This window comes from Giraffa tippelskirchi, chromosome 2 (genome assembly GCF_054371585.1).
Source record: "Giraffa tippelskirchi isolate mGirTip1 chromosome 2, T2T-mGirTip1v1.2.pri, whole genome shotgun sequence".
Taxonomy (NCBI): Eukaryota; Metazoa; Chordata; class Mammalia; order Artiodactyla; family Giraffidae; genus Giraffa; species Giraffa tippelskirchi.
The window spans coordinates 194,289,029-194,312,505 of NC_137276.1; the positions used below are offsets into that span (position 1 = coordinate 194,289,029).

General features: G+C 36.8%; 1 protein-coding gene across 5 annotated transcripts in view; it reads left to right on the plus strand.

Moving 5' to 3' along the window:
• The window catches only part of PROS1 (protein S), a 72,719-nt gene that overhangs the window by 12,099 nt on the left and 37,143 nt on the right, over positions 1–23,477 (plus strand). For 2 of the 5 annotated variants that reach the window (XR_014070575.1, XM_081547446.1), the window contains exons 2-4: positions 13,192–13,349; positions 16,701–16,725; positions 20,965–21,051. Coding sequence is in view for 2 of the 5 variants with exons in the window: in XM_081547446.1 (XP_081403572.1) it covers positions 13,192–13,349; positions 16,701–16,725; positions 20,965–21,051 (270 nt within the window). In the remaining 3 variants the exon portion in view is untranslated. Of the gene's footprint in view, positions 1–13,191; positions 13,376–16,700; positions 16,726–20,940; positions 21,052–23,477 lie in introns of all 5 variants that reach the window. The other 3 variants (XM_081547455.1, XM_081547471.1, XM_081547482.1) reach the window with 3 other exon arrangements.

Here is a 23,477-nt window from a genome sequence, read left to right on the forward strand (position 1 = left end):
AGCAGTCCAGTAGTTAAGACTTCACCTTCCAATGCAGGCGATGCTGGATCAGTCCCTGGTCGGGCAGCTAAGGACCACACGCCTCGTTGCCAAAAGCAAAACGTAGAACAGAAGCCATATTATACCAAATTGAATGAAGACGTTAAAATAGTCCATATTAAAAAAAAAATTAAAAAGAAAAAAAGAAATGAAGTATCTCTAGCATCACTTTAGACCTGTTGACTCAGAATACACATTTTAACAAGACCCTCAGGTAATTCTTCACTTAGAGTTTGAATCATTCTGTTCTGTAAGGCCATAGCAGAGAATACAGATAAATGATTCTGTATAAGAAGTGAACAGAAATTTACCAGGGTGGCAGTAGGCAGAGGCCAGGGAACAAGAAGGGGAGAAGATGTCAGAGAAGGGAGAAAAGAAGCTGAGCCCTATGGAGGGAGAACTCTGCTGTTAAAAAATAATTAGATGTGCGGTAACAGAACCTTTAGGAACTAGAGTTTCAAAGGTTCAAGTTAAAACTACAAAAGTTGCTTTAATATTTTAAAGTTGCAGTTTTGGTTTTATAAATGTGACAAATTAAGTGTTATTAAGTCTAGTATAGGCAATAATTTCTTCAAGAGGTTTATTTATATTGCATTGTCCAGATATACAAATTGGATTCTCCAGGCTGGAGGGACAAGTGGAATAAGGGTGATTTACCCACATAGATTCTGAACCTTTCTACAGTGGAGTGAAGCAATAGGGACAGGCTCTTACTGGTTCTAGTCCATTAGCATAATTCTTGTTAGTCCTCTGGTCCATTTTTTGGAATGGACTTTAAAAGGACACATTCAAGAACATTGGCTATTAAATCTCCATAAAAACGGTAAAATTGTAACTTCCTGCAATTATATATTTTCCATCTTTCAAAATAGCCTACTTGACATTTTCTCATGAGTTTCACAGCTATTCTGTGATGCACTTTCCCAACTTTAGGAAAACATTATGTTTCCTCTCTGTCTCTATTAAAGTTATTAGCCACTCTTTCACTTCCTATTCTCATTTGATCTTCTTGAAGAAACAGTTCATTCTGGAGGTCTCCTCTCTTCTCACCATCCCATGGGTATTGGGGACAGAGAATGTTAATGGTGATCCTATTGTTAAGCCTACTGTATACATTTTGACACTGTTGAAACTTATCCTTTTGAAATTGACCTCCTTTTATGTCTGGAAGCATTATCTTCAAATTTTCTTTCTCCCTCTACATAAGTGTTACTAGTTCTGTTTCTGTTGTTTTGATGATTTCTGCTTTTCTTTAAATGTTAGAGTTTCCTGGGGTTCCATTTTGACCTGTCCCTATTGGACATCTTTCCCCAACTTAAACTACTAGCTATATCCTACTATCTCTTTACATTTTTAAACCATGCTTAATATAATGTGCTTTAAAAAATGCATCTATAGCTTCACTAGCAAGAGACCAAAGTAACATTTTACTTTATAATCCATTTTTTCTAAATGTACATTCTTAGAAATTAAAATACGTAAGTGAGAGAATGGAATTTTGCCCTTAATAGTATTTGTAACATGTTATTTCACCTAAGAATAATGATTGTTTTTATACCAATAAATTAAAATCTATGTCACACTTTAAAATAGATTTATAATTTTCCTTTATAAATGCTCATCATAATATATTTAAACAAAATCATATTTTTGGACATTTATATTATTTCCAATGTTTTGCTTATATCAACAGTATTGTGATGAACATATTCATATATATTTCTTTACATATGTCCATGTTCATTTCCTCAGTTTAATGTCCTAGAAATGGAATTGTTAGCTGAATATCTAAAGAGTGCACCTTTTTTTTTTTTTTACTGGTGGAAAATCTTACTTTCAAATGTAATGAAAAATTCTAAAACTATCTACCCAGGGGAAAAACAAAATAATGATAACAAAGTACAGAAAACACCCAAAGGGAAAAGTCAGTTTGGCCTGTGGTAGACAGCCTCCAAAGTGGCCCCCAATTACTCTTTTCTTAATTAGTTTATTTTCTATTTTTTAACTTTACGATATTGTATTTGTCTTTTTTTTTTAATTGTATTGGAGTATAGTTGATTTACAGTGGTGTGTTGGTTTCTGGTGTACAGCAAAGTAATTGGGCTATACACACATTTACAATATTCTTTTTCATTTTGGTTTATTACAGGATATTGAATATAGTTCCCTGTGCTATATATTAGGACCTTGTTGTTTATCTATCCTATATATATTAGTTTAAGAGTGTGCCTGTTAAAAGGTTTTAGACACATATTGTTATTATTTAGGTTGGTGCAAAAGTAATTGCATTTTAGACCCTGAATTTTAAATCGTTGTAACTAGGCTCAAGCACATCTTTATTCATCAAAATAGGAGCAATTACAGTCAACACATTTTTTCCAACGAGAAATAAGTTTGTTTATTCCTGTAGCATAAAAATCTGTGCTTCGGGATTCGACGAACTCTTGGAAAGCAATTTCTGTGTACTGCTGGTTGTGGAAGCATTTTTCCTGCAAAATGTTGTTGAGATGCTTGAAGAAGTGGTAGTCGGTTGGCGAGAGGTCAGGTGAATATGGCAGATGAGGTAAAACTTCGTAGCCCAATTTGTTCAACATCTGAAGCGTTGGTTGTGAGATGTGTGGTGGTTGTTGTCACTGAGAAGAATTGGCACTTTCTGTTGACCCGTGCTGGCTTCAGGCATTTCAGTTTTTGGTATATCTTCATCAATTTGCTAAGCATACTTCTCTGATGTAATGGTTTCACAGGGATTCAGAAAACTGTAGTGGGTCAGACCGGCAACAGACCACCAAAGAGTGATCGTGACTTTTTTTGCGGGTGCAAGTTTGGCTTTAGAAAGTGTTTTGGAGCATTTTCTTGGTCCAGCCACTGGACTGACCGTCCCTGGTTGTTGTATAAAATCCACTTTACATCACAGGTCACAATCTGATTGAGAAATGGTTCATTGTTGTTGGGTAGTATAAGACACTTCAAAATGATTATTTTTTTGTTTGACTTCAGCTCATGAGGCAGCCACTTATCAAGTTTTTTCACCTTTCCTGCTGCTGCTGCTGCTGCTGCTAAGTCGCTTCAGTCATGTCCGACTCTGTGCGACCCCATAGACGGCAGCCCACCAGGCTCCGCCATCCCTGGGATTCTCCAGGCAAGAATACTGGAGTGGGTTCCACCTTTCCAGTTTGCTTCAAATGACAAATGACTGTAGAATGGTTGACACTGAGTTCTTTGGGAACTTCTCATGTAGTTGTAAGAGGAACAACTTCAATGATGGCTTTCAACTGGTTATTGTCAACATCCAGTGGCAGTCCATTGTGCTCCTCATCTTCAAGGCTCTGGTCTCCTTTGCAAAACTTCACTGCACTGTATGTTCATTAGCAGTTCCTGGGCCAGTTGCATTGTTGATATTATGAATGGCTCTGCTGCTTCATGGCCCATTTTGAACTCGAATAAGAAAATGGCTCGATTTTGCTTTTTGTCTAACATCATTTCCATAATCTGAAATACATATAATAAAATAAACAACAAGTAATAATTCATCAGCAAAAAGTATAAAGCAAGAAATACACATTAAAATGATGTATAACATAACCACATGTATTTCAGAATGTATTCCAGTATCAAATGGCAAAGTTGAATAATGCAAAAACGCAATTACTTAATAATAGATACCCTTTGGAAATCTGATTTCAAAAGTAGAGTTTAAGAGTACCTAATTCCTTTCATCCTTGCCAACATTGGATTTTAACTTCTTTTAAAATCTTTGTCAAAGCAATAGGTATAAAAAAGGGCTGACTTTTTGAGGTGTGAGGAGTAGTCTATACTATTTTTTAGTTAATCCTTTAACTTTTTTATTTCTATATCATATTTTAGTTCTCTACTTCTTTATCATGGTGTACTTTCATTTTATGGATGCCAGATTTTCTCAATTTATTTAGGATATTATTTATAGATTTTTGAAAGTTGTCTACTATGTCTTCAGTTACCTCTATTTCCTTTGGGGTCTATATGTTCCTCCTGCCCTTCTCTTTCATGCTACTAATTTTATGCAATTATCTAGTGATTTTTAGCTGTTATTTCATAATTTTTGAAGACAGTCTAAGTTGATTACATTGACTAGGTAGCTGGTTTAGAGTTCTTCTGTGGTTGTTCAGTTCAGTTCAGTCGCTCAGTTGTGTCTGACTTTGCGACCCCATGGACTGCAGCACACCAGGCTTCCCTGTCCGTCACCAACTCCCAAAGCTTGCTCAAATTAATGTCCATTGAGTCGGTGATGCCATCCAGCCATCTCATCCTCTGTCGTCCCCTTTTTCTCCCACCTTCAATCTTTCCCAGCATCAGGGTCTTTTCCAATGAATCAGTTCTTTGCATCAGGTGGCCAAAGTATTGAAGTTTCAGCTTCAGCATCAGTCCTTCCAATGAATATTCAGGACTGATTTCCTTTAGGATTGACTGGTTGGATCTCCTTGCAGTCCAAGAGAATCTCAAGAGTCTTCTCCAACACCACAGTTCAAAAGCATCAATTCTTCGGTGCTCAGCTTTCTATATAGTCCAACTCTCACATCCATACATGACTACTGGAAAAACCATAGTTTTGACTGGACAGACCTTTGAGGGCAAAGTAATGTCTCTCCTTTTTAATATGCTGTCTGGGTTGGTCATAACTTTCCTTCCAAGGGGTAAGCGTCTTTTAATTTCATGGCTGCAGTCACCATCTGCAGTGATTTTGGAGCCCCCAAAATAAAGTCTGCCACTGTTTCCGTTGTTTCCCCATCTATTTGCCATGAAGTGATGGTACCAGATGCCGTGATCTTAGCTTTCTGAATGTTGAGTATTAAGCCACCTTTTTCACTCTCCTCTTTCACTTTCATCAAGAGGCTCTTTAGTTCTTCTTCACTTTCTGCTATAAGGGTGGTGTCATCTGAATATCTGAGATAATTGATATTTCTCCCAGCAGTCTTGATTCCAGCTTGTGCTTCATCCAGACTAGCATTTCTCATGATGTACTCTGCATATAAGTTAAATAAGCAGGGTGACAATATACAGCCTCTGTGGTTGTTAAGGTCTATGTTTCTAAAGGGACATTTCTTTTGGGAAACCTGTTATGAGTCCTAGGTAGGTAAGTGGGCAGACTTCTATTTAAGCCTTTGTGGGAATTGGTCAAGGGTAATTGTCAAGGTAAAGAGCACATTACTCTTTGAAATAACTCTTTCTAGTTGCACTACTTGATCCCACACAGTATACATTAAATACATCTTTCCTTATTGTTTTATTTTCCTTCTTTTCCTCGATTTCTTATCCCAATCATTTTTTCTCCTTTCCTAAGTTATCATTTTACTCCATTGTTATTTAGACTGTGTCTTACAGCCTTTTAGAAAGTCCACAGGGAGTTCTGAAAGGTTGGCAGAAATTATGTTGAATTATAAACATCTAGTCGATGCTTTACCAACATTCCAAATTATCTTATTTCTACATTAGCACTTAAAAAATAGTAATATCCTGAGTCTCCCTGGTGGGACTCCCGGGTGGCTCAGATGGTAAAGAATCTGCCTGCAATGTGGGAGACCTGGGTTCGATCCCTGAGTTGGGTAGATCCCCTGGAGGAGGGCATGGCAACCCATTCCAGTATCCTTGCCTGGAGAATCCCATGGACAGAGGAGCCTGGTGGGCTACGGTCCATGGGGTTGCAAAATGTCGAGACGACTGAGCGACTAAGCACAGCACAAGAGTCAAAATGGAAGCCTTTGAGATCTAGAGTCTTCCTAAGCCTCTAAGCATGCTTCATACTTATTGCTTATTGGGGAGATCTGGGAGATGGTGCAGGAAGAGGGGTATTGCAGAATTAGGCCAGCTCTCTTATTGTTGCCTTTTGCTTTTCCAAACATAAATACAGACACAGGCCACTGAACTAATAATATTAATTGATGCCACCCTAACAAAATAGGTCAAATAGAACAAAAACAAAACATTTACTGGGCTGTAACCTCTTGTTACATGACATCAAATCAGATGGTGTTTTGGTGCCCTAATGTGTAGGAGGTAAAAGACAAAGCAAGCTGACTACATGAATATCTTGCTGCATATCCTAAAAAGAGACTTCTTGTTTTAGCCTCAGAAAGTATAGCCAATTTACAGTATAGTTGTTTAGAGAAGAAAAGAGAGGGCTATAGAAATTTCCTCTTTAGAGCTTGCCAAACTCTGAATTCTGAGTTCCTTCAAAAATACCTTAATTTATCACTTACTGAGAGCAAACACATGAAATAGCAGAAATGGACAATATAGTTTATTTCAAGGTAATAAGCTGCCTGTTCTGTCTTTTGGGTAGAAGTATTTGTAGTTTTGGAAGGAGTAACTAAAATGTACCCCTGTCTTTGTCTAGGGGTAAAGCAAAGGTTTAATCTTGGGAATAATTGGCAGAGTGTTTGATTTACTTTTTTTCCTGGACTAGGGGCTGTAAATTAGTTACAATTAAATCTTCAAGTAAGGAGTGGTTCATTTCACTTCTGTTGTGACTAAACAGTTCAAGCATTGTTTTCCTACTCATTTGATCTGTTCTACAAGGGGGGTCAATGATTACATTTTTTAAAATGCCACTGCTTTCCTACTTCTAAATAAATGCCAACCCTTATTTCTCCTAATCCAAATGTTATAAAACTCACTTTTATATGTATACTATATAATTCACAGGTTGTCTCTTCTTCTTTCCCAGATTTAAACCTTATCCAGACCTACCTCTTAGGGTTTCCCTTATAGCTCAGTTGGTAAAGAATCCACCTGCAATGCAGGAGACCCCGGTTCGATTCCGGGTCGGGAAGATCTCCTGGAGAAGGAGAGGCTACCCTCTCCAGTCATTATTGAGCTTCCCTTGTGGCTCAGCTGGTAAAGAATCCGCCTGCAATGCAGGAAACCTGGGTTTGATCCCTGGGTTGGGAATATCCCCTGGAGATGGGAAAGGCTACCCACATTCTTGCCTGGAGGATCCATGGACCGTATAGTCCATGGGGTCACAAAGAGTCGGACATGACTGAGTGACTTTCACTTGCTCACAGACCTACCTCTTACAGTATTTGATTCTCTTAAATTGTTTCTTGTCAGCCTTTTCATTGGTTAGTCCTCTTGAAAGACAGAGGCATGGTTCACCTTTACAGAATACTTTTTAAAATGTTTTTCCAATCCTTAATACAATAATATGAGAAGAACTGGTTGCTTAGCAGTGTAGTCAAGGCTATGGTTTTTCTGGTAGTGGTGTACAGATATGAGACTTGGACCTCAATAAGAAACAAATGTGAAATGTAGAGAAGTGTATTAGCTAGTATGTTAGCTCTCTTTAAAAAAAAAATAAACTTTACTTTAAAAGAATGGATGTATAACATATGTACAGACATAACATTTGTTTGTTAAGTCTAACACAAGCTTTTCTGAAAGTTGGTAATAATTATGTAGCCTGATGAATGCCTAATTAAAACTCTATCTATGTTTTTTTTTCTTACTCCTTGCAACCTTCAAATTTTTTAATACTCCTCCTCAATTGTAAATATTCTATTGTATAAATCTTTATAACAAAAATCAAAGATTTTACACTTAATATGTGATAATTAATTTTTTCAGTCTTTAAACTTTTTATTTTGTATTGGAGTATAGCTGATTAACAATGTTGTGGTAGTTTCAGGTGAACAGCAAAGGCGCTCAGCCATACATATACATGTATCCTTTCTCCCTCAAATATGTGATTATTTAAGATAAAATTTCTAAAATAAAATTTCCAATCATTATTAACTAATGGTTTTTCTATATCATTTGGAAAATAGCAATAGCAACTTCCTATATCAATCAAAAATAGCAATTCTATTTTTACTAATCTTTGCGTAAGCAAAACATGCCATTTCAGCAGTTGAGAGATAGGAGGCCACAATTACATCTCAAAGTGTTATCTAATTGTTCTGTTTGTACATTGGATGCCATTTCCCTGACCCTGTCCCACACTGAAAAAGAAACAAAGATTCAAACACTCTGCCAAACCAAACGCTAGCCTAAAATTCCCTTCTCAGATACATTCTTTTAGGGACAGTTTTTCATTCTTGGGATGCCAAGAGGGGCTAAAAGAAGAGACAGAAAGCAGAATTTAAAAAGATGAGTTTTAGGAGGGAGGAATGTGAGAACTATCTCCGCAAAGGTAAGCGAGCAGAGTGAAAGAGATTCAGAGGATGAACTAGCCTAAAGTTTGGGTCTCCTCCATCTGCCACCTCACCTGCATCTGACTGATCGGTTTTGGACAACCTGCAGTTCTGACCCCTCTGAACAGAAGATATCAGGCTTGGACACCTAAGTGGGAAAGGGGCTTTTAACATTTTTCTTTAACTCTTGATGGAGGTCAAACTGAATTGAAAAGTGAGAGAATTTTCCTGTGAGAAGAGGCAATGCTGAGCTTTCCTGATGGCTCAGCTGTGAAAGAATTCGCCTGCACTGCAGGAGATGCAGTTCTGCGGGTGTGATCCCTGGATGGGGAAGATCCCGTGGGGAAGGAAATGGCAACCCACTCCAATATTCTTATCCCATGGACAGAGGAGACTGGTGGGCTACGATCCATGGGGTCACAAAGAATTGGACATGGCTTAGAAACTAAACCACCACCACCACAGAGGCAATGCTAACTCCACTATCCTTATGACAGGTGTTAAATGAAGTATGTACCTTCAACAATAAATTAATTTTTGTTGTTTAATCAAATTTATGCTGAAAAAAATTTTTGCTCCCACAGAAAACATTGAGGGAGTCAGTGGTTATGTTATTGACATAATTGTTCAGCTTATGTGGTCGTTATTTTGAAGAAGGGATGACTCAGATAAGGTAAAAAATCAAGCAGATTCAGTCATGTTTCTTATCTTGGGCTACTCATAACTAAACATAACCTAAAACTTTAAATCTGAATGTAACACTTTTCAAGCATGTTAGTCGGCTTTTCACAAGGATTTTCTTGAAAAACTTCTTAATCTAAAAGAAGTGAAACAAATGATTAGAGACAATGTGGTGATGCAAAAAGAGAATGGGTTTTGGAGTCAGGCTTGATGAACTCTGTTCTCAGTTATGTGAATTTGGTAAGATTAAACTCCACTTCTCTGAGTTTTAGTTTTTTGTGTGTTTAACAGTGAGATAGGGTTAATAGGAGATAATACAAAAAGAGCGTTTATGTGCTTATGGTGCCATACTTAATATTATGATAAATAATGAAACTTTTAGACACCCCTGCATGCCTGCAGGATAGATATTTGGGGGCAGATAGACTTTGAGCCAGTGATAAGAACACTTTAGAATATATATTTGTCTCATCCTACAGTTCTGTAGTTTTAGTTTGGATCTGTGATGTCACATTTATATCTTTTTGACAAGGAATGGTAGATTCCTTTGAAAACACATTCTGTTAGATGAGTGGGTTTATTTTAAACAGATACTACATGTCTTATTTAAGATACCAAATATGTCCACTACACAACCACATAATTTATTTTTTTTAATCAAGTACATTGTGGGCATTTAGGTAGAATACACAGAAGAAAGAGCACTGGAGGATAGATATATTTAAATTCTTGTCCCCATGTCCATCAACAGATGAATGGATAAAGAAACTGTGGTACATATATACAAATGGAATGTTACTCAGCCATAAAAAGGAACACATTTGAGTCCATCCTGATGAGGTGGATAAATCTAGAGCCTACTATGCAGAATGAAGTAAGTCAGAGAGAGAAAATCAAGTATCATACATTAATGCGTATATATGGAATCTAGAGAGATGGTATTGATGAACCTATTTGCACAGCAGCAGTGGAGACACAGACAGACAGAACAGACGTATGGACACAGTGGGGGAAGGAAAGGGTGTGACAAATGGAAAGAGTAGCATGGAAACATATGTACCACCATATGTAAAATAGTCAGTGGGAATTTGCTCTATGATTCAGGGAACTCAAACTGGGGCTCTGTGACAACCTAGAGGGGTAGCTTGGCGTGGGAGGGTGATTCAAGATGGAGGTTCAAGAGGGAGGGGATGTATGTGTACTTAAGGCTAATGTATGTTGATGTATAGTATTAACTAACACAATATTGTAAAGCAATTATCCTCTAATTAAATAAATTTAAAAAATTCCTGTCTCCTTAGCACCACTTTGTAGCTCTGTGATCTTGAAAAATACGTGCAACTTCTTTCAGCTCCAATTTATTCAATAAGAAGCACATTTCATTATTTATGTAGGATCAAATGAAATCACTAATATACACTTTGAAAGTTATTACACACCATCCCAGTTGAAAGTATTATTGGGTTGAACCTAGGTAAACTAAAACAAACTTTCAAATTCAGACAAAGTGTATTTAGACAGAATCATTTTTTAAATTATTAGCTTTGTTATCCTTTAGGTCAGAGGTATAACAATTTTCATTTTTCATATTCCTCTCATTATCAGAGATAATGAAACTTTTTCCTCTTTTCTGAGAAGCAGTAGCAAATAGTAGTGGATGCTTGCAGGTCTGAGCATTGGGGTGCCTGTGATCTAAATTGTACTTTTGTTGTTTATAAGCTTAATAACTTAGAGCAAATATCTTGTATGCTCTGGATTTTCATCATCTCTGCAGTAATGGAGTTTACTGTGTTTTCTTCTGGTTTTATAAATTTATGTGAGCATTTTTTAAAACTATCACTTTAGTTCTCCTGACAGTTGAGAACTTCCCCAAAGATAAGTATATATGTGTTACTACACATGGTCTCTGTCATGCAGTGAGGCCCTTATAGGGAAAGAGATATTCTTAAATATCAATATTAACCTCTGAATTCTAAAGCTTGATATTCTGTAAGGAAGAAATGCTAAGAAGTGATGTTTATGGCTTGTTTTCCAATTGCATCTGACCTTGATTATTTTGTTATTACATCAGTATATTCATCTTTAATACAAAGTGTTGTTCTTTTTCTCAGAAAGGCTAGTATATTTTCTTCGGCATTTAGAAAGGCTTCCCTGGTGGCTCAGATGGTAAAGAATCTGTCTGCAATGCAGGAGACCTGGGTTAAATCCCTGGGTTGGAAAGATCCCGTGGAGAAGGAAATGGCAACCCGCTCCAGTATTCTAGCCTGGAGAATCCCCATGGACAGAGGAACCTGGTGGGCTATATAGTCCGTGGGGTTGCAAATATGATTGAATGACTAAAGCTTTCTTCTTTTCAGAAGGGCCAAGTTTTTGCTATGTTTATTATCAGGTAGCATGCTTAAAACTATTTCAAATAAATGAGATAATTTTAATCTGGACCCTTTCATTGTTGGTTGGGCTGCCATTTATCAGTTAGCAATACACTTGGTGGCTGGCATGCTCACAGAATAGCATCTTTTAGATGCACACAGCCTTGATTTATCTTGATCTCGAGCAGCAATAAAGATGGTGAGAGATATTGTTAAAAATATTCAATATAACTCAAACGCTTTTGTTAGTTAATCATCACATTTAAACTTCTGTTTTGTAAGTGAGGAAACCCATCTAAAACTAAAATAAATAAACATAAATCACTCTTGAAAGGTGTTTAGTTATCCAACTAATAATTATAGTAAGTGTTGATTAATTAGTCCTTTTGCTGTTCTTTTTCCTCATTCTATTGTCAACTTTTGATTATCTATTCCTTATTATATACTGGGTTATGAGAGAAATAAGAGAAAAATTAATTTAGCTATTTACATTATTTGCTTATCTTTCTAGTGAAATAACCATTTGTGGTTAAAAATCAGGATTAAAAAATTTATTTGTAGATTTTATATGTGATTTAAAATTTTTTCATTAAGAAACAATGTTCTATTCATATACTAAAATGATAAAGCCCAAACTATATTCTCCATTATTTTCTTCAAATATAACTGCAGATGGTAGCTTGAGTGTCTTTCCAAACTCTTTTCTCTGTATTTGTCCACCTGATGTTTACACATCTACAGGTATGGCTGGTATATATAGGATTATGCTATAGATGAGGCATCTATAATTTGCAGTTTTCAATTTAATAATATACCTTGGAGATCTTCAGTGCAGTAGTATCTTCCTTCTTTTAAATTTTTGCAAATCTATTAGGCAAAAGTCTGATTGCTTTAAAAAATTTGTGTTGAACATCTTTTCACATGTTTATTGGCTACTTTTTCTCTAGTGATGTTTGCATGATATTGTTTTGTTTATATTTTATTTACAGTTTTTATTTTGTTTTTAACCTTACACACATGGCTTCTTTACTTTCAGCCTACATTGCAAGAGACACAGAAGATGGCGGGCTCAATCCCTGGGTCGGGAAGATCCCCTGGGGGAGGAAATGGCAACCCACTCCAGTGTTCTTGCCTGGAGAATCCCATGGACAGAGGAGCCTGGCAGGCTACAGTCCAAAGGGTTGCAAAGAGCTGGACACTACTAAATGACTAAGCACACACATACACTGCACACATACCTGTATTGGTTGCCATATTGTATTATTTTTTATTTAATTTGCAAAAGTTGTTTATAAATTCTAGATGTCAATCTGTTGCTTAATGTTGAACTTTGTTATTTTTATCATTGTTTGTCAACTGCTTAAAATTTTTTATATACTCAAAGTTACCATTTTTTTCTCTTTGCTTTCTGTATTTTGTGCTTTGCATATGGTCTTCCTTTTGCCATGGGTTTTTATTTTCTTGTTTGTATAGATAACCAGGTGTTTTATCCTAGCAAGTATCTTTCAAATAGCTGATTGGACTGTATTCCTACATTTCTCAGAGATCACACAAGTTTTCCATTAAAACTGAGAAAGTTTATTACGCTAACTTTAAAGATGCTGTGGCTGTGACTTTTGACAATCATTCAGCATGATGCTTTTTCCAACATTGTCATAATGAGGTAAACATCGAATTTTCATTAGTTATGTTTGACCTCAAGCATAAACTTGAATAATTTGTGTAAATCATTAGACAAGTGCCGTAGCTACACACCAAACTGCTCTTTGGGTTGTTAACCAAGGGGCATATGTATCTGCATTTTCCCCCTCAGTTTAACCCTACTTTGAATGCCATGCAATTTACAGACAAAAAGTGCTTTAAATTCTCATGTTTAAAAAATATTTTAGGTGGAGAAATGAAAGATTTGTTCACATAAACATATTTTTTTCCTTCAGTTTTGTCAAGGCAACATGCTTCACAAGTCCTGGTTAGGAGACGTCGTGCAAATTCATTGCTTGAAGAAACGAAAAAGGGCAATCTTGAAAGAGAATGCATTGAAGAACTGTGCAATAAAGAAGAAGCCAGAGAAATCTTTGAAAATAACCCGGAAACGGTAAGAACTCATGAAGTGGTCAGTTAGTATACCTAGACATATAGTTACAGATGGAACATTTCTAGCTTTAGTCTCTGTTCCCTCATGTTCCTTTTTAAAGTTAGTGATTGTGTATATCACCTTCTGTGGGCTGAATCCACCCACCAGTGCAGGAGACACAGGAGATGCAAGTTTGATCCCTGGGTCGGGAAGATCCCCTGGAGAGAAAATGGCAACCACTCCAGTAATCTTGCCTGGAAAATCACATGGACAGAGGAGCCTGGTGGGCTACAGTCCATGAGCTCCCAAAGAGTTGAACACAGCTTAGCAACTGAACAACGACAACAGTATCACCTTCTGCATTTTCCCACTGAAGCATTTCAGGAGGAAGTACCTTCAAGGGTGGGCTTGTTAGGGAAATACTATTTGCCAAAAGCAGTATGCTCTGACCAAACCATAATTCAATTGTACCTAATTATCACAAATAGTATGAATTTCATGGTTTGTAACTACTTTCTCCCAACCAGTATTTTGTAGTGTTGGATGAGGGGAAGGCATCTCTAGTGTGTGTGTGTGTGTGTATGTGACTACATCGTTATCACTATGCTTCATTAATTCTCTCCATTGGCATTTTAAACTAAGTTTTAGAAAACAGGACCTCTAATTCAGAGCTTGGTACGTAATAGGTATTCAGTGAATGCTTACTGAAGAATTCATTTCAATACTGTGTTTCCTAAAAACACTTTTAATTTACTCCATAAACTCTTGGGAAGTTTCCTGAGCCCACTTTAAATCATTGATAATCCCAGGGGTAGAATTTATATCTTTAGTACATACATTTTTCCAAGTTAGTGTAGAAAACTATAAAGATCCCTAAATATCTTACAGAAATAAGAGACCCTTAGAGCTGATCTTTAGCCCCCTAATTCTCCTAGAGAAGCCTTTCTCTAACTTGTTCTGTGGGTAGCAAGAATATAAATAGTGCCTTTAAGAATTAGGATGAGGGTGACCTTGAGAATTCAAATTTGATGACCTTTGGGGTTACCCTGGATTTTTTTTTTCCTGGGATGAACTGTATATCCAAAAGGAAACGAGGGAGGCATATGTATCTGCATATGTATCTGCAAAATACCTCCTTTACTTCTGACTTGGCTCCTGGGACCATGAGACTAAATAAGCAGTAACAAACAGGAACCATTTGTGTATAGTGAGAGAACTCGTCCAGGACAGTAATAACTTGTGTTTTCTTGGACGGCGCTTTAATCCTCTTACCTCCACATACTCTAATAGGTTCAAAGGGAATTTTTCCCAAGGTATCCATTTTTAACACTCTCCAAGATTGAGACCAAATGTTTCTCTTAGTTTTGCTGTCTTTTGTGGAAAAGCAATTGACAAGGCAAAAATACTTTATTTCACACAAGGTAACAATGTACTGTTATTGTGTAGGAAGCAAATACACATACTGCACACATATACATAAATGTTTCTTTTTATTATGGAATTTGAAACTATATCCCCAAGTAGGGACTCCTTCCCTTTTCAGTGATTATCAACCATCTGCTATTCTTGTTCTGCCTATTCCGTACCCCACTCACTCTAATTTTTGTTTTGTTTTGTTTTGCTGGAACATTTTAAAACAAGCCTGCATGCCCAAGATTTCATTTTATTATATCACCCATCAGTACTCAAGCATGTATTTCTAACACTAAATATGTTCTCATAGTTTACCCTCTGAGTAGCAAATGGGGAATGAGACAGAAGACATATGGAGGGGAGGGAAAGAGTGGAGAAGAGAAACTCATTTATGTGATTCCTCTCCTCCACTCATTCTGATAATGAAAGTGAAAGAAAGTGAAGTCACTCGGTCGTGTCCAACTGTTTGCGACCCCATGGACTGTAGCCTAGCAGGCTCCTCAGTCCATGGGATTTTCCAGGCAAGAATACTGGAGTGGGTTGCCATTTCCTTCTCCAGCGGATCTTCCCAACCCAGGGATCGAACCCCGGTCTCCCGCATTGTAGGCAGACGCTTAACCGTCTGAGCTACCAGGGAATACCTCATTCTGATAATGGTGTTACTGATAGAAGAAAAAGAGATGATGGTGAGAGTGAGGAAGAAATGGGAGAAATGAAAGAAAAAGTATTTGTTATTGTTTCTCACTTTCTTTCCTTTCCCAAACACCCCTTGTCTATATCCCTCATACCCTAGTCCACACTCCCAGTCACCACCTTATTGCTTATCTTCCCATTGTCCCTAATATAGTCCTTTCCCCATTACATTATCTTGTGTTGAACCCATTCATCATTACCTATGTCCTGGCTTTTGTTCTGTAAAACAGGGGTTCCCCAACCTCTGGGATCTAATGCCTGATGATCTAAGGTAGAACTGAAGTAATAATAATGGAAATAAAATGCACAATAAACGTAATACATTTGAATCATCCTGAAACCATCCCCCTTCCCTTGGTCCGGAAGAAAAATAGTCTTCCATGAAATCGGTCCCTGGTGCCAAAAAGATTGGGTACCACTGCTATAGAGGACAATATCAATGTCTGAATTGCTCAGTGGTTGGATCTTATTCTTAGAAACCAGTGGGTAAGTGTTGTGTAGGTTTATATGTGAGAGGAGGAAGGAATAAAGGACTTTAATTGTATCCTGGATGAAAGTTATGTTCTGTACTTGAAGTTGTTTTTGTGTAGAAATGTTGGTTTCTCATGAGAAGTTCTTATGCTATTACTGCTGTGCATTAGATGTTTTATGGCTTAAGGAGGCTTTTGTGAACCAGCCTGGGGACCTTACCATCAGAAAATCATTGTTAACATTTTTCTCCTTTTGGTAAAGTGTATTCCTTAGTCCAAATTACTGATTTACAGAAAAATTTCTTGGTACATAACCAGTTTATAAGTAAGGTATTACATGTACATAAGATGCTAAAAGATAAATGTCCACTTCAATTCACATTATTCTACTGTTATTCAGCAATTAATCTGGTATGTGTGTAATCAACATGATGTCAAATATATCAAATGGGTATCTAATCATCATGGAAAAATTAAAGGATTTACAAAAAGGGGGCATATGTAGTCACATTTAACATCTTCAATGGAACCTGTTTTCGTTTAGAAGTCTTTGAAGCATGATTTAATTGATCAGTATTGCTTTAAGCCTTAAAGTATTTTATTGGCTTAATGCTATTAGCCATATACTTCTGGTATACCTTTTACTATAGAAAAAATGTTATATTGTAATGTGAAAATGACAGTTATATGTAATTTATTGCATCTTTAATATAAAAACATGTTTTAAAGTTAAATGTTAACTTTATAGTGAAATTTAGCTTTGTTAAGATATGTTTTTTCTTTTCTATTTTTCTAGGAATATTTTTATCCAAAATATTTAGGTAAGTTTAAAGGATCGCAAGCATATAATCTTAGAAATGATAGAAAACTTAAATATGATGAAGTCCAATCCTCCATTTATATATATTCCACCCCATACAATTTCATTAGCCTTGGGAATAAGATCTCATTCTGTATGTGGATTTGCTATCCTTGCTGTCCTTTTATTTAAAGACATGTACCCAACTTTCACTTTTCTTTGCCTATCTTATTTGGCAGCGTAATAGAAAAGCCGAAGTCCTAAGAAAAAAAATAATAATACGATCTGGGCTCTAGTCTCAGACCTAAAAGTTTCTGCTGTGTCAGATTAGGCAACTTATTTAACTTTTTAGTTTCTGTATTACATTATGTTATAACTTTATTTTCTAACTTCAGAGCTATTGGGAATACTAGATAAACACATGAATTAGGTAGATTTTTTAAAAATTACGTCAAACTTTCTTCAAATGTAAAGTATAATTCAACTGATTTATATAGCTGAAAAAAAAAGTATGACTGTTTTTACTATGACTTATTTTTGATTCACATTTTATATTTTGGTCTTTATTTAGTTATATGGGATGAATTCCACTGTTGAGAACAGACAGGCTCTACCTTAGTTAAAACCTTTTTGTCATTTGATGTGTATATTTTGTAGGCCAGTGTTCCTAATTGGGAAAAAGAAATGTTTATAATCCTGTCTCTGGTAAACCTAATAGTAATTTCACTAATTACCACAGCTCAGGCTAGGAGCTCCTTACAGTGAGATAATGTCACCCAAGAAATTAGATCACTATTACCTATTTTTTGGACAGTGTTTGGATTTAGAATTGTAAGAGTTCAGGAAACATGTTAGTCTATCCACATCATCCATGCACTGCACTGAAAGCATGGAATTTGGGCAAAAATACTCAGAGCTTCATTATATAAAGGTAAGTTTTTAAATTGTGTTCTTTTCCTTAGAAAATAGAGTAAACAACTCTGCCATCTGTGTAGGCCTGTAAAATATCACCTGATAAAATGGATGATTAAATTTATGAGAGAAAAACTTCTTGGGAAGAATGGTACATTCTGAGCCAAAATGTAAACATCCGAAATAGCTTTTAGTTTTTAGTTCTTGCCAAACTGGTGGATTAGTTCAGACTGTTGACTTCTCTTAAAATCATCTCGAAAGAAGCAATAGCATTCCAGGCGCTAATAATAACAAAATATAATGAAAAAAAGGTCAAGAAATGTGAGCAGTCCGCAGATAGGCTGGCGGCTGCCTGACCCACTATGTGTGTGGAGACCTAGGGTGCTGACTTCGGAGGCAGCGGAAGGACACACTGGATATTTTCCAAAGAACCTGAGCATTCGAATCAAGCAAATTTTTAAAAGTACAACAGAGAAAACCTCCAGTAACAAAAAAACGAGGAAATAACAGAAACAGGGATAGAAACAAGTTAAATGGAAAACAAAGAGAGGATTAACAGAAGAAAAGCTCATTCTTTGAAAAGGCAAAGTAAGGAAAGTAAGTTAGATGAACCTCTGGCAAGAATAAACGAGGAAAAAGGGAAAAAGAGAAAGAAGAAATACCAAAACACAAAATGTAGGTTAAAGGGGGGGAACTATTATAGACCCAACATAGATTGGATTTATAATCATTAAATATTATAAAATAAAATATAATCATTAAATATTACAAAAGATAATCATATGACAGTATGGGTATAGGAGCTGTCATAGTCTAGAACCGAGATTTCTTCCTAGTGTGTTCTGTCCTGACCACTGGAACCTCTCCTGAAAGTGCCTTTTTCTTAGGCTTTCTTCCATGATGGCCCAAGTTTCTATTCCTAATTCCAATTCTTGGGAGAGCTTCTGCTTCAGGCTACAAAAGCTAAGACGATCTCTCTCCAGTTCTCACCTTTCTACTCATTCTCTCCCACCTCCGGCATTCCTGTTGGACAACAAGAAAGAGAAATGGGAAAGTAAGGGATAGGATTGCACTGCTTCGAGTAACCATGCAACTCATTCTTCACACTATAATTCTAAAAAAATTAGAAAAAAAAATTCCAAAAAATGTTATCACATGTATTATTATGGACTCGTATATAAGGTGGTTTATGGGTTAAATGTACTTTGTAGTATGGCCTGGGGTCCTAATTACCGTAAGAACCACTAGCTTAAGGGGTTCGAATTTTGGCTGTCAGGTTTGTCCAGAACTGAAAAATGAGGCTTTCCTACAAGCCAGAATCCTAATGAAATGTTCACACTAGAATAAGATAATTCTGGGAGTGGGTGATTCAAGAGGAGGAACAAATGAATTCAGGGAAAGAATACTCAAGACCTAAGATTGCTTAGGTCTCATTGGGTCTCCAGAAATACTACAATGTAAGTACAAAGTATTGTTTTTAGGGGAAAATATTATAACCTACCTTGGTAGGCTAAATAGTGACCGCCCCTCTCCAAAGATGTTCATGTCCTTTCATTAGAACCTCTGAATGTTACCTTAATTGTTGTCTTGTAAGATTTAAGTTAAGGATCTTGAGATGAGGAGGACATTATTCAGTGTAGTTATAAACGTTCTTATACAACAGAGGCAGGAGATCAGAGTTTGTAGTAAGATATATGACAATAAAGCAAGAGTTGAGAATGATACAAGGTTGGAGCCATGAGCCAAGGAATACAGGTAGCTTGTGGAAGCTGAAGAAACAGAGGAAATAGATTCTCCCTTAGAGTTTTTAGAAGGAACACAGCCCTACCAACACCTTAATTTTAGACTTCTGATCCCTGTAACTGTAAGAGAATAAATATGTGTTATTTTGAGCTGGTGAGATTGTGATGATTTGTCACAAAAGCAGTAGGAAAGGAATATACACACAGACTTCAAACGAACCTTTGCACCCATCTGTAATAAACTGTGTTCTCCAAAGATGACTGCAAAAATATTTCCCATCTCACATATTCTTCTGCAATGTCATCTTGCCACTTTCCCATCACTATGTGAAATCTATCCTTTTCCCCCTCCCCCAAATCTGGGTGGACCCTGAGACTGCTTTGATCAATAGACTATGATGGAAGTGACACAGTGCCTCTTAATTGGCCTGGCAGCTTCTTTCTTCTTCCTCTTGGAAGCTAAGTACCACGAAAGCAGTGCCACTTTAGGACTGCGTACTCAGGGAAACGCAACCATGTGGAGAAGCCCTGAAGCATGGCATATACCGTGTGGAGACAGAGATGCCAAGAAGCCTGCGCTGTTAAACATGTGAGTGAAAAATCATCCAGAAAGTGGATCTCCCAGCCCCAGCCACCCTGACTGGTCTTGTGTGCAGCAGAGACAAACAGTTTAAGTAAATAAACCCTTTCTAAATATTTGATACATAGATCATAAGTAATAAAAAATGATTATTTTATAAGCCACTAATGTGGGGAGTCTTTACTCAGCAAAAGATAACCAAAACACCACCTTTTTAGTGGGTTAATGACTATCTATACCTGTCCTGGGAAATCCTATGGACAGGAGGCTGGTGTGCTACAGTCCATGTGGTTGCAAAGAGTTAGACACAACTTAGCAACTGAGCACTTACAACCATATGCACAATGAACTGATATATACAATGTTGTCTTCAGTGGCTGTTAAGAAATGTTATGTTGTTGGTCTTAAATGACCCCTGGTTTAAGTCCATACGTATTTTATTCCTATTTTTCATCTTATTTCTGCCAGATTGCTGAATCTAATTCCACAAAGTTGTATTGAGAAATAAAATGAATAAAGTAAACCTGCTTTGTAACATTATACAAACGTTATTTTATTAATCTCTGTGAAACATTGGAAGAATTGGAAGTTGCCTACAACAACCAGAAGTTGCCTACAACAACCAACTCATTCTATTCAGTTAATAATAGACAGTTTCTAAATTAGGCTCTGGTTTACAGATTCGAGGGTAACTTTAGGTCTCTGCTACAGAATTAAGAACATAGATTTATGTGGCAATAAATTTCTTTGCTAATGCAAGATATTTTCCCCTTCTGGCTTTAAGGTTCTTTTCCAAAGAGAAGCTTCTATAAATATGTTTTTCATGATTGTGTATATATTGCAATCTTGCTTGTAGATTTTTAATTTTTCAAAAAGGTGGATGGAGACATTTAGGATTGACATTTTGATTGCTGAATCATGTAAATACACAGAAGCATTTATCCTACTGCTCTGGATAATATCTACTATGATTTCAGATCGAGTTAAGTGTATCAACTCTAAGATGACACTTGTTTGTGTTTTACAGGTTGTCTTGGCTCTTTCAGAGCTGGATTATTCACTACTGCTCGTCTGTCAACTGATGCTTATCCTGACCTGAGGAGCTGTGTCAATGGTAAACACTTCTACCATCAGTTTGAAAAACAAAATGACAAAAACTTGCAAGTAAAGTACACCCATGTAAATATAACTACTGTTTAAAAATCAACAAATGAGCCCTTGAAGGGCTGGCTGTAGGCCAAGTAAGGAGGTTTTCTCAAAATACATTTGAGGAACAGTGGTTTTTTTGGGAGGAGGAAGTATGCCACACGGCTCTAGCACTGGATCAAATTGGCCAAATAATTATTTCTTTCAGTGTTTATTTGTTTATTATTTCCTTAGTTTAAACTTTTAAATATCATATAACATGTGTATATATCAGAAATGTAGAAGATGAATTCTTTTCTTCTTTTTGGCCATGTTGTACAGCTCGTGGGATCTGAGTTCCCCCACCAGGGATTGAACCCAGGCCACAGCAAGGAAGATCCCTAACCACTGGACTGCCAGGGAACTCCCTGAGGGAATGTGTTTTTAGATGTAAATGCTACTTAAAATGAATTTTCTAGCTAACTTTTAAATTGAAGTGGTCCTTGTTTGCCAACTTTATATCATTGGCTTCAGAATTTTATTCCCAAGAGCTTTTTGACTGTTGTTGCATAATCATGTACTTATGACCAAATGTTATAGTTGACTAATAGATCACAGGAGAGCCACATTTGTTTTTCTGACTTTTGGTATAAATGTGGAAATTTGGAATTATTGGTATAATTATTGGTATACCAAATTTGGTATAAATGTGGATATAAATGTGTAAAATAATGTGATATCAAATTAACCTTTCCCCTCTGAAGTTCACATAAAGCCTAGTGATAAATCTGGTAGATTATCTGTCTCTAGTTTATCATTTTCCTGACACGCAGAGACAAAGGTGAAATTGAAACATGTAAATTGGGACGTTTGTCCAGTCAATATTTTACATGCAGCATTGGTGCTATTGAGATGTTCACTTATCTGCACTTTCTATAATTCAAAATTGGTTGTAACTTCACAAGTAAAACAGTTTGCGTGAACATGTATATTTAATTCATACTTTATTTTTTTAATTTACCAAAGGACAGGAAAATAATTTTATAATTTCTTGATTAACCTGTTTTCTATTATTTTAATTAATACCTGGACTTTCCAGATATCCCAGTGGTACAGAATCCGCCTGCCTATGCAGGAGACACAAGAGATGTGGGTTTGATCCCTGGGTTGGGAAGATCCCCTGGAGTAGAAAATGGCAATGCACTCCAGTATTGTTGCCTGGAGAATTCCCATGGACAGAGGAGCCTGGTGAGCTATAATCCATGGGGTCGCAAAGAGTCAGACACGACTGAGCAACTGAGCACACACACATAACTAATACCTAATAAATTGCTAATTTTCAGAAAACTTGCTTTTATGGGGACATTTTTTGAAAAGTGCAGTAATTAGATTTTAGTTAGAATAAAAATTTTTTTTTTTTTTTTTTTTTTTTGCAATTAACTGTTTGCTTTGCTAAGTTAAAGGAAAATGTAAAGGAAAGATGAAAGGAATTTTCAGAGTTGGCTAGGAGGGCTGGAGAAACAGGTGTGGGAATATGCAGGAGCCAGGGACCATTGCAGTGTCTAGTGAGGTGAAAGAGACCATAAATAAATCAAGAAACAAATGGGCATATCATTTAAGATAGCGATAAAGTGCTGTGACATTTTATGAAAGAAATATCCTTGCTTTAAAAATCACAGTATTCTGCTGCCTGTTGCCCAATGTCTGAAAATCATTTGACTACAGTTCTGTTTATTTAAAGCTGGAGAATAAATCTGGTCCCTGTTATTCTGTGCTGTGCTTAGTCGCTCAGCCGTGTCTGACCCTTTGAGACCCCATGGACTGTAGCCCACCAGGCTCCTCTTTCCATGGATAGTCTCCAGATGAGAATACTGGAGTGGGTTGCCATGCCCTACTCCAGGGGATCTTCCCAAGCCAAGGATCGAACCCAGGTCACCTGCATTGTGGGTGGATTCCTTACAGTCTGAGCCACTAGGGAAGGCTCTCTGTTATTCTATGTTATCCCAAATTGAAAGTCTCAAATTTTTCTCTTGGTACTGGATAGTTTTATTGTTCTGCCTACCTCATGAAATTGTTTTAAGGATCAAATAAGGTAATATATGAAAAGAATATTAAAGTGCAATTATTAACTATTGTGTATATTTGCAAACATAAAAGTAGTTGTGGGGCTTCCCTGGTGGCTTGGTGGTAAAGAATCCTCCTGCCAATGCTAGAGATAAAGGTTCGATCCCTGATCCAGAAGGATCCCACATGCAAGTAGCAGCTAAGCCTGTGCACCACAACTATTGAGTTTGTGCTCTAGAGCCTGGGAACTGCAACTACTGAAGCCCACAATAGAGTCTGTGCCCTGCAGCTAGAGAAGCCACTGAAATGAGAAGCCTGGGCGACACAACTAGGGAGTAGCCGCTGCTCCCA